General features: G+C 32.5%; 1 protein-coding gene across 8 annotated transcripts in view; it reads left to right on the forward strand.

Annotated features, from left to right (window-relative positions):
• The window catches only part of LOC105211656 (ion transport peptide-like), an 80851-nt gene that overhangs the window by 20905 nt on the left and 43360 nt on the right, over positions 1 to 16586 (forward strand). Inside the window, exons 1-2 of one of the 8 annotated variants that reach the window (XM_011183193.3) lie at positions 8969 to 9463; positions 14615 to 15151. The exons of 5 other annotated variants lie outside the window; for them this stretch is intronic. In XM_011183193.3, the coding sequence (XP_011181495.1) occupies positions 15134 to 15151 (18 nt within the window). In that variant the 5' untranslated portion in view covers positions 8969 to 9463; positions 14615 to 15133. Of the gene's footprint in view, positions 1 to 8961; positions 9464 to 14614; positions 15152 to 16586 lie in introns of those variants that run through there. 2 more of the 8 variants (XM_011183194.3, XM_054234488.1) reach the window with 2 other exon arrangements.

Below are 16586 nucleotides of genomic sequence, written 5' to 3' on the forward strand. Positions count from 1 at the left end.
GTAATTAACATTGTGCGCTTAGCAATTGTTACTAAAATTAGAAATATGAAAGTAAGGTGGGTGTATATTCGTATGGGACCACATTATATTATTTGAAAATTGCCGTTGTAAGGCAGGTGGGCGTGGTTGTTTAACGATACTCCGACATTTTCAATAGCTCAATAGTAAGACTGAGTAATTGCTTGGTAAAAATTCTCGATGTTGTTTAATAAGTAGCCCGATATGTCCATCTTGATGTATGTTCGATTGTGCTCGTGTATAATTTAAATATAAGAATGAAAATATTAGCATCAAGCGTGAGCAAATACAAAAAAGTGGCGAGTCGAAACACATTACGAACGGCAAACTGATTTATGTCAACTGCTTGTGTGTCGGAGAACAAGAGAACATTAAGCAGAGCGCCGTTAGTTAGTCGACATGATCACGGCGTTCGACTTGACAACGCTATAACTATATCTTCATATATACATACTCGTACATATAGCTGTATGCATATACTATTATTAAACACGTTAGTTTTACTTTCCGGCGCTTTCATGAAGATGACTTTCAATTTATTTCTGTTGCGTTTCTCACAAAAAAATCTTCGCTAAAATGACTGCAATTAAGGAGAGGGGTAAAGATAAGCATTTAATTGCTCAGATTATTTCAGGTTCAAGCCGGCTTTAGAGTGATGTATGCTTTGTAAGCCAGTGGGGAGTGTAGGAGTCGTGACTAAAGGAACGCTTGTTGTCGGCTTGAAACACCGAAACAACAAATATTGTTACTATTTATATATGATAAGATACTTACATATATACAAACCGGTACTTCTATGCAGGAAGGCACTTATGTACAAGTTGATACTCGAAATCTTGGCACTTGAACCACATAGTACAAAAGTATTTTAATTGCTAACATACTTGTAAGGTCTACAACAAAAAAGTAGTCAAAGCGTTACATTAAAATGGCCTGCTGTCTAGACCTCTCCAGCAAAGTTATTAAATAATTCTAGAATTTACTTTCTATTAGCGATCGATATGTACTTAACTTGATATACAGATTATGATTATGTAACGGTTGTCCCACGAAGCGAATTAGATATACTTTTAGGTTTATTAGAGATCCGGTAATGTGGAGAGAGTCTAGTAATGAACTCTTATGTTCGAAAGAACTAGTTGGCATTTTAGTACTGCCGGGTTCCGAAGTAATGTGCCAGAAAACTTTTTGATATTATATTAAGGCAGTAGTCTGCTTTAGAAGCCGAAAAAGGCGTTTTTTTAGAATTTTTTTTTAAAGGGAAGGAAATGATTGCGGAAAACGGAATTTTAAGACGATAGTGTACTATATTTAAGGCTTAAAAAACAATATTTATTATAAAAAAATATTGAAATTTTTTCAAAGTTGTAAGTGTTTTTCTGGAGCGCCTGGAGTCTGCACTTGTAAATCGGTGCCGGTGATGGAGGTAGTGCGATGCATCTAAAACAGTCGAACCATTTTTTTTTTTAATTTTTATAAGTTTCTTTTCTTTATGAACTAAAAAAATACCGAAGAAGTTATAAAATTCCAAATTTTTTTGAAAAAAAAATTCACTTTTTTAAGAAAAAAAATTGACTTTAAGTTGCAAAACAAGTAGTTTAAATAATACTTTTGTACAACTTTTTTAGTTCAAATAGAAGATAATTGAATACTGAAGCTAGATCACTTTGGTTTTTTTCGATCGTACATATATTCTTTTTGCTATCGCCGGCACCGTTTTCTAACACTTGTGAAAATGAAAACTCGAGAAAACGCGCTTTAAGTCTGCCTGAGCATTCGCACCTGCTCGACGCTCGGTCACTAAAACTGCTTTAGCTTCAAAAATATGTCGAATTGTCCTCTGGAATTTTAAAGACATATTCTTGGATAGCTTTGGAAGAGATTTAAAACAGAACAAAAAAAAAAAAACAATTTTTGAAGCCTGTAAAGCAGCCTTAAAGATACAAATCTGATTGAATAGACTTGAATCTAAATTCTAAGCGAAGTTATTTAAGACTAATTATTATCAGCCGTTCGGTTTTGTTTTATTTTAGTTTGATTGTAGAGTCATCCATGATTAATTTTAGACGGCCTTCCTGAACTATTAAAACATGTTTTTGACATTTTCTAACATTGAAACTTGATTGCAAGAACTCTTACTTTGGTTCTATAATTATGTATTTATTTGACGAATGCACGTTGACGAATCGAAAACCTTTGTGAACCACTGTCTTAGAAAAACAGAGAAGGAAAACAAACAAGACCAGATCTGCTCAACGCATTTGACGTCACAATCTGTAAGATAATTGACACAACCGCCACGACCCAGTTCTGGCCAGCTCGGAACTGTTCGATTTAGTTGCTTATCCGCCCAATGACTTACCAAAATGCGCAAAAGACTAGCGGCGACCAGCCATGCTTCGTAGTATTATTCCTAAATGGAAAAGTACACAACATTATTTTTTTAGAAGACAGACCGCCCGACAGCCCGTCGGTCGGTGAGGGTTACTTACTTGTTGGAATTCAATTTTAATAATACGTAGCAACAATAATAAATTAATAATTACATTAGAATAACAAATTGCGAGTACGTACTTCATGTCGGGCTTGTGACTCAATTAATTGTCGCTGGCAATTAACATTAAATTATATTGCATGATCATTTGACGTGCAAATTGCAGGCGAACTGGCGAGCAAATGAGAAGACCAATGAATGAAGCAACGAGTGAATGGTCGCAAACTACGCAATGCATTTGTTGTTATAGTTTTTCTTCTAACGTAAAATAAATGCGAGCAATTCTCAATAGATTGTATGTAGATTGAAGTGCGACAGTGATCATTCGTATTCCTGCAATTGCTGCAGAATTAAATGTTCGGAAATGATTCATGCTTCGAAGCGTAATGCCAAGCATACAAAACGATTTAGCGATTTCATAAGTTTGTTCTGCGCTTGCATGGACCCCAACAATGTATTGCAAGTATTGCATGATAGTGCACATTTTATTCGTCTATGAAACAATAACAATTTCATATGAAATAAAATAAAAAATACGCGAAAAATTTCCATGCCTTGAAACACAACTAAAATACAATGTAATCTGCTCAGCCCACGGCTAATTTCGCTAAACTCATCGGTTCTTAAGTATTTTTGTTACGTGAATGATGGGAATGCCTTAAGCTTTCACTGTAAATTGCATAAATTGTTTACATTTTCCAATGTTTTGTTATTTTTCCTGATTCATCAATGTTGTTCAATATTGATTTGCAATTTGTCATCTGATAAAATCTCTTGCTCTCAGTGGGTGTTTCAGCCGAACAATATCACCTGACTGAATTCTTTGTAAAGAATTAAAAGGTTAGCTATTTTTTTATATGATATGCACGTTATAATTACTTATCGGAATTGCTATATATTTATTTATAATCGTTATTAACTTATTGGGATTTTTTTCCGTAAGTTTGTATTTGTAAATAACTTTGATTCTTCAGAAGTCTGAGCGTTTTATGGGAAAGATAAGTGTAATATACATTAGATATTTTGAAATTAATGTATGTCTTGAACTTCAGGTGCTTTGAAGCTTTAAATCTAATATATTTGTGGAATATTGCAATTCAAGGCTGAAGTTTTTCCGTATTTACTACGACCACTAAAACAAAATGAAGTTTCTTAAATATCAGAATTATCGGTAGCAGTTATTAAACGCAAAACCTGACGGTGATTTATATTTGATTCTTATCTTTGTTTTGAGAAAGCGTTCCAGCAGAAGAGGATACCGTAAAAATAAGGTTATCTAATCCCAATTAGAACCCGATATTATTCATCATCGGATAACCGATCTCGGAGTATAAACTGTCAAATATTAACGGAGCGATAAGAGAACATAAAGTTGAACTGTAAAAATCCTTGTACATATTGGGTACTTTTCCAGTGTGCTGTAAGAAACCTTCTTAATGTCGTAACGAAGTATAGAATACAACTTTTCGGGGGGTGTTTGGGAGCCGAATTCATAGTCATCTATCTTGAGATCTATCAAAAAACAGTTGTTTTCTCCTTAACCTTAAAAGTTGCTTAGGTAATCTTCTTGATATCGTATTGACAATAAACCACAGCCTTCCGAAGAGTATTTGAGATTACAACTTATCACAACTAACGCGTTTTTAGCTGTTTTTTCTTTAAGAATCTTTCTTAATAACATAATGAGAACAGCACTCTTCCTAGAGGAATTTGAGACCAGAATTCGTACTGATCTATCTCGAGACCCCCGAAAAGGTGGTCGCATACATCATTCCAGCTGTTCTTTCTTTAATAAACTAAAATAACGTAGGTTAGATTAGGTTAAGTACGAAGGCTGTTTCCTTAGAAAGAGAAACCCACTTAGACTATCAAGAGCAAAAAAAAATCCAACCCCCTCACTTATTTTATGAATCGACAAAGCGCTTAGAACCTACTACAAATTTGCAGAGGTTTTTAAAAAGTAAGATCCAAGGATTTTTTGTCTAGATCTAGACGGAACATTCCAAAAGGAAATGCCGGGAGGATCCTAACTCACCTTCTTCTAGGCAGCTTTTGCAGCTAGCATCCAGTAAAATTTTTAATTTGACCGCGTGAATCCCGATGAGACAATGGCCAGTTAGAACACCTATAACTTGGGAAAGATGGACCTTGTTTAGGGCAAAGAGTTCCCTAGACCTCTAGCGATTTAGTTTGGGCCAGAATGATCTTGCGACAGAACAGGTGTTAGTGACTGTCCAACAATCCTTTACTAGCCTGGAGCGCACAGTCATTAAGCTTATGGCTAATATTGCCGCCCTACTATCAGATTGTATCATCACCTCTCTGAAAGCTGCTGCACTCCGCTGCAACCTTTATGGCCGCCACTTCCGCTTGAAACACGCTACAGTAGTCCGGAAGCCTGTTGGTGAAGTTGATGAGAAGTTCCCGACAATAAACTCCTCCCCAACCATAATAAAAATTTCGGAGATATGTTTGAGACCAGTACTCATACTTATCTAACTCGTGACGCACCAAAAGTCACTTGTATGCAACACTCACACGTTTCTGGCTCTCAAAGCACTCTTTAAACGTTTCGTAATTAATTGTAAAGTTCAACAACTCAAATTATAAACCACTTTTGCGTGGCCGATACCCAATGCCGCTATACATTACGTACATAATATCCTGTTTATGTTTATGGTCAAATAGTAAACTTCTCAATTGAAAATGTCAACGAAGCGTGCGCTTAATAAATCATTTTTTTCACAAATCTAAATATTTCTACAAACTCGTGCATATTTCTAACAAATATTTAGACGAGCATGCCGCCGACAACTTTGTGTACTTCTATGTGTATATATGCATATAGGTATACATATATGTATGTATGTGTGTGCTTCGGAAAATGTCTACGCAACACAGTTTCATGCGATACCGAGCGCATGATTATGCAATATAAACAACTGTATGTGAGTATATGGGTATATGAATGTAAAGGTGTGTTAACGCATTAAGTGGCCGTTCCGCCGCCTCCCTTTTGCCTACACTGGCACTTGACAATTTTGTTATTGTTATTGTTTGGTCATGTTCAAATTCCGATTTATGTGTTTGTTTTTGTTATTCTATGCAATTAACACCAACAAATAGCACTATTCCCAAGCGTTATGCATAATCACTGCCGCCAACAAACACAGCAGCGCGCAGTCAAGCGATCTGTGCAATTCCATGCATTCAGCGGCGGCGACAGCGAGTATGACCAAGTCTACGGATTTGCTTCCTTTTACAAGCACACCTACAAACATAAGTATGCAAACGCATACATAACTTCATACTTACATACGTATTTATGTATGTATGTATTTAAAAAGGCGCTAGTTTTTGAACGTTCATTCGGTGTGCATTGATCGCTTGCCATTAGCTCGAATTACAGGTTTATAATGTTTTTTGTTGCATTTTTATTGTTTTTGTTTATGTTTACATGCCTGCCTGCTGGTTGATTGTGTAATCTGTGTTTATTTTCACAAAATTCCCGATACGCATCATCGCCCACCGCTCGTAGTGACGAACGAACGCGTACACACATGATCATTGAGCTTTAAATGTTGAATGGGGTTTAGTAAAATAACAACAACAATAAAGCGCATAAGTTGTTGTTTCGAATGCAATTCAGCGAAAAGTTCATGGCAACATTGCGATGTGGAAACAAAAAGCACGAGACATAATTGCAATGCAAAATAATAACTATGTGGGTAGAGATGCATTCGGAAAGACGTGTATGTAGTCCAAGTAAATACACAAATCTTGAAAAATAGTAAAATATGCGATTTTGGACTTTTTAAAAATTTCGGGATTTCGAGATCCCGAATATTTTCGATATTGCTATATCTTCAAATATACTTCTTATTGCAGTATTTTTTAAGCAATAAATAATTATTTACACAAAACTATGTGTTTTAAAGAGAATGAGCGAGTCTTGGGATTTGAGACTGACTCTTTCGGGATCCCGATTTTTTTCGGGATTAATGTTTTTTGACTGATATTCAGTTGTAATGAATATATGACCAAAGATTATACTTAAGATAAATTGTTAGATAAATAATAACAGAAAAATGTTTTTGTTGTTATGGTTTAGTTCGTCCAGTCTTAGACAGGGCATTTTGTGATGAGAGATGATGATTCTTTTAATTGCAAGTGGAATGGTCCTCAAATTCAGATCTAAAGTGGGCCATCACCACTTAATTTGCTATACTTTTTCTTACTTTTTTTTTGGTTCTATACCACTAGTGACCTCTATACTCGTATAGCTTTAAAAAATCGTGTGTTAAGTTTACTGCTAGTCTGCTATATAATTTCATTTAGGAATGTCACATTGATGTTGCCGGCTTTATGCATGACTCATGCTATTCACTGTAACCTAATATAACTTGAAAATATTCCGTTTATATTCCAATTTAATTTTATAACATTAACGATTAGAATTTTTAAATAATTGCAAATACTGCAGCAGCAATTAAATACTAAACCGAATAAATTTCTGCACTATCAAGTACATAGTACCGCAATTAACAAAGTTCAAAAAGTTTCCTTTGCTGCGCATAGCAAAAACTTGGGGAAACTCCAAACATCTATGAAGAGCATATTACTCATAGGCCATACATACAGACATTCAACCTAAATGTTTGATATGCACACATATACACACACATACATTGTATGTATGCATGTAGTTTTCTATGCGGCCAATATGTATTGCAAACTGGAGTGAACGTTTTCCAATCTGATATTGTTGAAGTGGCAAGCAACAAGTGGTCGCAACACAGCACACACACACATATACACGCATGTGTATACAAAATGCCGCTCTTGAAAATGCCTCTCCCACAATGACTGCACGCAAAATGAAAAATCTGCTCAAAACAGTGAGCGTTTGGAAAAAGGGGGCAGAAAAAGAGCGTATGAGATCGTTGAAGAGAGAGAGAGAGAACGGAGTTTAATGACTGAAAAAAAGTCAAACTTTTTTATCACCGATTGCTGAAAAAAGATATTGTTGAGCGAAAGAGTATTGCATTTTGTCGCTTTGTCGCGCCGCGCATGTGTTGTTGCCGCTACAACAAAAGAGTACGCGTGTGATATTTTTGATTTGACTCTCACAGTGTTTGGCATGCATGAATCTATATTTGAAAGTACGTCAATATAGGTGCTTGGTAAAACCCATGAAATACATTCCTATATGCCTTGCCCGTATGTCTGTATGTATTTTCAGCAGTTTTTGAGAATTCATCTTAATTGCTAGTGTTTGACTCCTTTTCAATTGAAAATAATTAATTGCGCAGAAATCTTATGATTCAGTGTTGACTTTTAGCCTTCAATGTGCAAGAGATATACAATAAATTTGTTGAATTTGGTGGCCAGATTTGGAGAAAGTGTACAATAAGTTCAAAAATGTTGGTGTAACCGTACAAATTCTTATGGTTATGGTTGAATTTAGTGCACTTTTAGGCGTTAGACATATATTTTTGATTTTATTGATTAGTAAATACGTGAGAAATAACAAAGCAGTACTGAATTGTGGCAAAGTTGTTGACTTCTTTACTGTTCATATCCCTAATATTCTCAGAATCTTGTAACTAGTAGTATAGCAGGTCCAAATTAATCATCAAAAATAATATAGGTAACCTAGTAATAGATTACTTCATGAAAGATGTTCTCATAAAATTTAGATAAATTAAAAGTTTTGGGGTTGTAAAATTGTAGAATTTTGGGGATATGGCTCCAAAGACACCGTAACCGTCGACGAAGGACATTCTCTTCATCAACCTTAGTACAAATAGGCGTTATAGTGGAGACCTATACAAATTCAATAGTAAACACATTACTCAAGAGTAATCAAGAAAAATTAACGGTACATAGTAGTCTTCAAAAGTATTAGAACTCGATTCTGCTGGTTAATGACACATCCAATAGAGGTTTAAAATAAATATTATTTTTTTTTCTACTGAATTGTATTGTTGGCGATTCCATTTCACATAGGAATGAGAGAAACCAAAATTTTCTAACGCTTGTGAGCAAAACAATTCTCACTGGGCATTACACATATTTATCAACTATCACACGCTCACTAACACACACGCCAGTACACATTTAGTATCTATGCGAGCCATGCATTATTGCAAGAGATGATGATTTCTACTCACCGACAATTTTTGGTTACCAAAGAGAGATTGGAACCAACATAATATTGGATACCACTATTGATAAGTGAGTGCGAGTAAATGTGAACATGCACATACATATGTATGCACATACAAACGCACGTGGGCATGCTTGTAGTTGTTGCCACTCTGCAAACACACATACACACTCGTATGTGTGCTGAGCAAAGCAAAAGTGTTTTGTGCGAGTATCTCGTACTCTATCCATGGGACAGGCAGAGTAGTAGTAGGAATTTCTACAAGCCAGTTGTTGCGCGAGTAGATTTGCTGATTGCCTTTTGCGCTCAGACCGACCGGCAGCCTCTTTGCCTTTGCTGCTGCTCCACTGCTTGACTGCTTGTCTGTGCTTGGCCGTTTGACTGTTGTTTCAATAATGCTTGGCATTGCTTGCATGCATTGGTAGCGGTTTAAAATACAATGTCTGACGTCGCATTTGCTTTAGTCCTTAAATAAGAAGCAACAAGTTAACATCAGCTCAAATTCATTTGACGAGACGCGCGAGAGATATAAATTGAAATTGAAATAAATAACAACAGCAACAAGTCTCTTGTTACTTAGATAATCAAACGCAGTTTTACAACAACAAAGCAAAAAAAAGCAACAAAATTTTAATATAAAACAACAGAAGAAGTCAAAAAGCAAAGCGAAAAGTGTCAGTGTGCAATACACGAAAGCAATTAAATAAATAAATAAATAGAAATAAATGAGCAAGTGCAAGAATACAAGCTGTTAAATAAAAAAAAGTAACTAATTGCAAGATGTAAGCAAAGCAAGATATTTATTTATTATTGAAAACGTTTTTTTTTTGCAATTTCGCGACACAACAACAGTTTTTTATTGAAAAATCGCAAAATGAAATGTAATTAATTTTATGCGACTTAAAAACAAATACACATAAATAAACAAATGCTAAAATAAAATATAAATAAATTAGCATTTAATATTTTTAAGAAAAAAATTTACAAATACTTATTAGTGCGCGCCTAAGCGACGTTACCAGTTTGATTCCAATTCGTTGTGTTTTTTTTCGTTTTTGGCTCTGCGAACGCTTTTGAGCGCACCGCGCATAGCGCTTTGCCCGTGTCAGCGTCGGCGTTTGTTGTGGCGACGGCATTTTGCGGTTTCGCGGTGGCCATTAGGCGAACGGGCATTTAACCAATAAATATTGGCAACAACAAAACAGGCGCCGAAGCGGCGACTTAAGCGCAACAACTTTTGATTGCAGCTACAATAAATAAAATAAAAAAAAATATATTAAAGAAAATAAAATCGAATTTATTTTAAAACATTAATTAGATGTAATAAATTACTGCAGAAAAAAATCAAATAAAATAAATGTGTACTTCATTAGAAAGGACGTACATTTTTTGAACACATTAATTGTTTTAAAAAAGAATATAACAAATGCATGCTATATAAAGCGGTGTTTGGCATGAAGCTTGCAAAAATTACAATTTTTATAAGAAAAAATTTGAAATTTGTATAAAATGTGCAAGTGTTTGTATTTTTGCATATGGACACTGTGTGGAAATTGTAAATTATTTAAAAGTATAAAAAGTACAAGCAAAAAAATTAAAAAAAAAAAAAAAACAAATTAAAATGTGAAATGTGTTAAAACAGGGAAAACCTTTGAGAAAAAATAGCAAATAAAATGAAATTAATAAAAAATAAATATAAAAATTACGTTGGTCTCATTCAATAAAAATATTTCTTATTAAAATAAAAATTTTCCTAAACTCTCGCTAATAGTTTATTTTATACATAGGTTTTCTCTTTCTAAACCAAGTTTTTTGTTTTAAAAATAATTAAACTTCAAGAAAAAATTATAAATAATAAAATCTAAATCTAAAGAAAATTATAATAGATAGTTAAATTTTTTTTTTAAATTTCCAAAATTTATTTATTTTGAACTATAAATTACATACATACATACATACGTTAAAGCTATATTTTCAATTGTTTAAAATATGTTTTAAGACATAGAAAAGGCATTCAGTCAAACTAAATGTCAACACGCCAGCGCATTACGCATCATCCAATACCCCCCTTTTAACAGCTAACAGTAGTAGTGGTGGTCAAAAGCAACAATTTTCCGCCAAAGTTATAAATTGCAAATGTTAATTACACACGTGCGGCGGAGCAAACTATTGCTGTCAGCAAGTTGTTGTTAAAATTTTCGCTGTTGTTTTTGGTTTTATTCTCTGTGCTTGAACAGAAAGCAGGCGTGCCATACGGCAAGCGTCTCATAAAGAATTGTAGTTTATTTAATTGAAAAATTTTCATTTTCATTGCTGATTTGGCTTGTGGAAGCGTGCAGCGCAGCAAAAATACGCGCTGAAACACATCTGCTTACTGAGATATGTATGTATGTACTTATTGACAATATTTGTGTAGTGAGAAATTTTTAATTTCGAATTAGCATTCGTTTAACTCGCAATTTGCAATGGAAAAATTCCAAAATTGTTAATTTTTTGTCATATTGTTTTAAAGCTCATTTGCTTGCTCATCAGCTGCGCTGTTTGTGTTGCGCTTGCGCTTTAGCCGGTGTTGACTTTTAGTAAGTCAGGTTATTGTTAATACCGTTTTAAAATTCATATTTTTGCACTTGAATATTTAAATATTTCAATTTGAAAGAAAGCACTACGTGCGCTTAATAATATGTGTTCTCAGTCTACAAGGAAACTGAAACAAGTACATGAAATTTCGAATATATTTGAGTTTTTCAAAAATTTATTTCATATTTTCTATCTATATTTTAAAAATATATTAATAGTAGTGCTAGAGTGTATATTTTCCCCACTAGATAGCATGTGAATTCGATTCCAGCTTACTACTCACATTAAATAGAAAAATAAAATTTATTTCGAGAAAATCGAAACATTTTCGAAAAGAACATATTTCGAGAAAATCGCATAATTTACGAAAAAATGTTTTTTTTTTATTTCGAAAAAATCGAATAATTTTCAAAAAAAAATTCTATTTCGAAAAACATCGCATCATATATATCGCAAATCGCGAAATTGCACACAAATGACTTGTACAACGAACTTGCCAAAAATTTAGAGACCTTTCATAGGCACATACATACTAGTTATACATCACACAAACTATACGCTTAAATTGCAAGCCGCCCGCAATTGCACAAAATCAACAAGTTAAACCGTTATTTACTTAGTTGTTGTTATTAAGTCAATGAGTCACTGACTTAGCACACCTTTATGCTCATTGTTTGATTGTTTGCCTTCAACAATACTATGTTTAATGATCTTATCACCGCTTCATATCTCTCAATAATCTCTCCGATGGCATCCCTTTTACACGCGCTTCGAGTTTTGTTTGCTCATTAGTACATTTACTGCTTTCTTTTGTTGGTGCTCTTCATTGCCACACAATCCACGCTAGACAATAGTGATTTTCTATTTTTTTCTCGTTTTTTGTTTTTTGCTTTCTTCATGTTTTATTATACCACCATCGCTTGTTAATTGTCCTGTTCTATTGTGCGCTGTTGTCAAGTGGTTTCTTCTGTTCAGTTACCTGCCGCCACAGGGGAGTCGCTTGGTAGCCGTGTACTCGTTGATTCTACACTTGTAGACATGCAGTAATTGCTGTGTGTTTGCTTATTAGTTTCATATCTTCAGGTGCAAGTGATTTTTTCGGGCTTCATTATTGCTCTATCAAAAATGGCATCGGCCGCTTCATTAACGTTGGCGGCAGCAATGATAACAAAAAACTGTCAAAGTGCACAATAAATTTGTAGAAGCAATTGACATACATTGATTTGTATGTATGTGTGTAATTATGTTATTACTGTTAGACAGCAATCTTGTTAGCTGGAAAATATATTTTTTAATGATTTGCTGTGGGCACACGTCCAATTAGTGCAATAAATCAAACAATTTCATGTCTTCTAAAGTACTTAGATACATAAGTACCTTTACTGCTTGAATGATTCCCAAGAAATGCATACATTATTATTCAATAATTTCTTAAAATATTGCACAAAATAACTCGTAGAATTAAAAAAATATATATTGTTTTTGACACAAATAACTTAATAAACTGACTATTACAACCCTGCCACGTATTTAGTTGAACCTCTAAACACATTTCTGTCGCGCATTTCGCTATTATCCAACAAATGTTTTATTTTTAAACCCATTTCTGCTTACAAAAATAGTTCAAATCATCCCAACGCGGCAAAAATTCAGGTCAATTACTTTGAAAATTCGGAAATTATTCAAATCTGCATGACTAAACGGCACTTTCACCACAAGCCAAATGCAATCGAACTGTTTATGAATGTGATTTCTTTTCGTAAATTCTAAAATACACAGCGAATTTAATATAATTATTGATTACTAAAAATAAATTTTCAAAATTAGTATTTGAAAAGGAAATTGCATTTCTTAATACTACGGGGATTTTTGTAATTTCTAAGGCCTTTTCAGGTCAAAGCCGCTTACTCATGCATAATACACGCGGTGTTATTTAATGAAATTACTGTAATATTAATAAAATTGAGATGATTTAGAATAGTTGAAAATCGAAATGTAAATTCGAAAATAATTTTGTATACCATTTGAAAGAATTTCAGATTAATTTACTAATTTGGTCAATCAGTTAATTGAACTTTATACAAATTTAGAAAACAAATATTAATTGAGTCAATTAAGCGGCTGTCCGAAAGACTTTTTAAATGAAAATCTTTTAAAATTTTATTTTAGAAAATAGTAAGATTTTAATATTAAAACTATAAACTAAAGAAACACAAACACATTATTGATTATTCGAAATTCAGTGAAGTTAATTATCAGCCTGACTTATTTATTGATAAGTCACTCGCGCTTCTAATTGTCCCACATTTGTAGGGACTATAAACACTTGTACTTTGTGCCATACCTATCTATGAGTTTATATACAGTTTATCAGTGTGTTGTACTCATTTGTTTGTTTGAACTCAACAGGAAATAATATTTTGCGCAATGCAAACACTTCCGACATTTTAAATGTTCGCGAAAATGAAAATACGCTTGTACTTTTAGCGATGAAACAGCATGAAAATTGCTGCCAACTAAACAGCAACAACAGAGCATGCGAGCAGGCGAGTAGAAAAAGATTTCAAGACAGAGTAGATAAGAAATTTTTACGAAACTAAATATTAGGAGTCTTGCAGTAGGTTCTATGAGCATGTTTCGTAAAGTCTGCTTGAAAAATAAAAAAAAATTTAGAGAAAAAATATTATAAAATTACAACAATTGAAAACTATGCAACTTAGTTTTCGAACATTTGAAAAAAAAATAATTTTTTAATTATTTACTAAAAAAATATTTCACACAAATAAAGGCAAAAATATAAATGCAGGCATACAAAAAACGATATAAATTTCAAGCAAAACATCAAAAACTGTAATTCTTTAAAGCTTTATGAATACGAAAATTATAATAAATTGAGCTTTTTAAGATATTCTAAACAACATAACCTATAAAACAATGCATAGCATTACTTATATATACAGAAATCTTAAAAAAGTAATAAAATAAAAAAAAAAAATTATTAAAAAAAAATATTAAAAATCGAACTAAAAGTTGAAACTCTAAAGCCCTTTCTTTAAAGTCTCTCATGTTGATGATTCATTTCAATTGAAGCACGTGACAAAGTGGCGTCGACTAGCGGAACAATAAACTTTGTTTGATAAATATTAATTGTTTTCAAAATGCAACAAAAGCAAAAACATAGCAAAAATCAATAATAAGCCGAAACACAAAAAAAAATTAAAAGCGCACACAGACTTTGCATACAAACCTACTATACATACAGATATGTATATAGATGTATATGTGTGTTTGTATGCAAAGTCCGTAAAAAATTGCGCTAAATTAAACTAAATTGAGTTGATTTCTTATTGATGCAGATTGTGGCTGTATTCGTCGCAAAAACAACTACAACAATAGTAACCGTCATAGCAAGCGGTCACAGTGTTGCTAAATTAAACAAATATTGATAAACTGATTTGTGGCAAAAGTTACTTAATAAATACAACAAAAGTTCGCTATTTTATATACATACATAAATATTTGCACCAAAAGCAAATAAACAGAAAGGGAGTTTGCCAAAAAAAGAAGCATTGCTACATATATACGAGTATATATTGATAATAAAAGAAGAAGCATAGCGGCAGTGAAAGATTTCATAAATAAGTACTGCTGCTCAATTCGCACCTCCTAAAAAAAGAAGAATAATCATAAATTTGATTATTCAACAGTGTGAAAAGTGAATTCGAAACAAAAGCGTAGAGAGTTTGTGTACTTAAACGAACCTGTCTGAAAGCAAATTCATACATACATATCTGTATATTTGCTTAGAAAAAATATATAAAAACAACAATTTACTACAAAACCAGCAAAAGGCATTGTACTTGAATTGAATACAAATGAAGTTCTCAATAAATGTAAGTAATTTTGTCTCAAAAATATTAATTCTAATTTCGAAAATTAGTAATTTGTAAAAATATTTTTACTTAATAGTTCAAAAAACCATAACTAGCTCTATTATACTCCAAATAACATATAAAGTAATAAAAAAATGTAGTTTAAAAGTTAAACTTGCATATTAAAAAATATGTTGCTAGCAACATGTTGCCGAAATATTGTAAAATTTTCATTTAAAGCTAGATGAACTATTTTGAATTCTGCAATAGAAGAAATGTAAAAATATTTATGAGTCTGAAAAAATGTTGCTAGCAACATGTTGCCGAAATAATATACAATTTTCATTAAAAGCTAGATGAACTATTTTGAATTCTGCAATAGAAGAAATGTAAAAATATTTATGAGTCTGAAAAAATGTTGCTAGCAACTTGTTGCCGAAATATTATAAAATTTGCATTAAAAGCTAGATGAACTATTGTGAATTCTGCAATAGAAGAAATGTAAAAATATGTATGAGTCTGAAAAAATGTTGCTAGCAACATGTTGCCGAAATATTATAAAATTTTCATTAAAAGCTAGGTGAACAATTTTGAATTCTGCAATAGAAGAAATGTAAAAATATTTATGAGTCCGAAAAAATGTTGCTAGCAACATGTTGCCCAAAGTTTCTAAAATGTTTGTTTTTGATGAAAATGTAAGATTAAAGCGAAAAATGATTTTTATTGGAATAAAGAGTTAAAAAATGTTGCTGGCAACATTTTTGTTTTGTGGACGATTTTACAGAATAATTTTTCTTTTGAAACCATAATAAAATAATTAAATATTCTTTGCTTCACTATTTAACATATTAATGAAAAATACCTGTTCAAACCTTCGTCTGAAAATATTTCAAAATCAAGACAGTCAAAATAATTCATTGAAAATGTTGCCAGCAACATGTTGCAAGGTAAAATATTGAAATTACTTGCAAAAATGAGAATAAATGACTCTACAGATAATTTTCCCCATCAAATGAACATTTCTCCAGACCGATTCAATGGAAAGGAATTCAAATAAATCTCATAGTCTACAAATAATACAATTCCAACAAAAAATGTTGACGAGAATATTCTGGAGCTAAATTTACCAAAAACTGCAGTAGAAGAATTTCAATTTGCAAAAACTTTCCACATCTGTTAGGATGTTCGGAAATTGTTGTTTATATTTAGTTTTATTTACTTCAGACATTTTTATCATTCCTAATTTGACGGGCAGCTCAAAATAAACATTAAGTTTATATGATTATATTTGGTTCTAAACTTTTTTCACTTTGAAATTCATTGAAAAAGAATTTAGCTGTACTCAAGATAGCCAAGTATAAATATATGTGAAATAAAATTAGAATTTGTTGCTAAAAGTTAAAAGTCATTAATGGCTTGCATCAACTCATAGCACCTAAATCGTATTGAATATTTT

Source organism: Zeugodacus cucurbitae, chromosome 6, assembly GCF_028554725.1.
Source record: "Zeugodacus cucurbitae isolate PBARC_wt_2022May chromosome 6, idZeuCucr1.2, whole genome shotgun sequence".
Lineage (NCBI taxonomy): Eukaryota > Metazoa > Arthropoda > Insecta > Diptera > Tephritidae > Zeugodacus > Zeugodacus cucurbitae.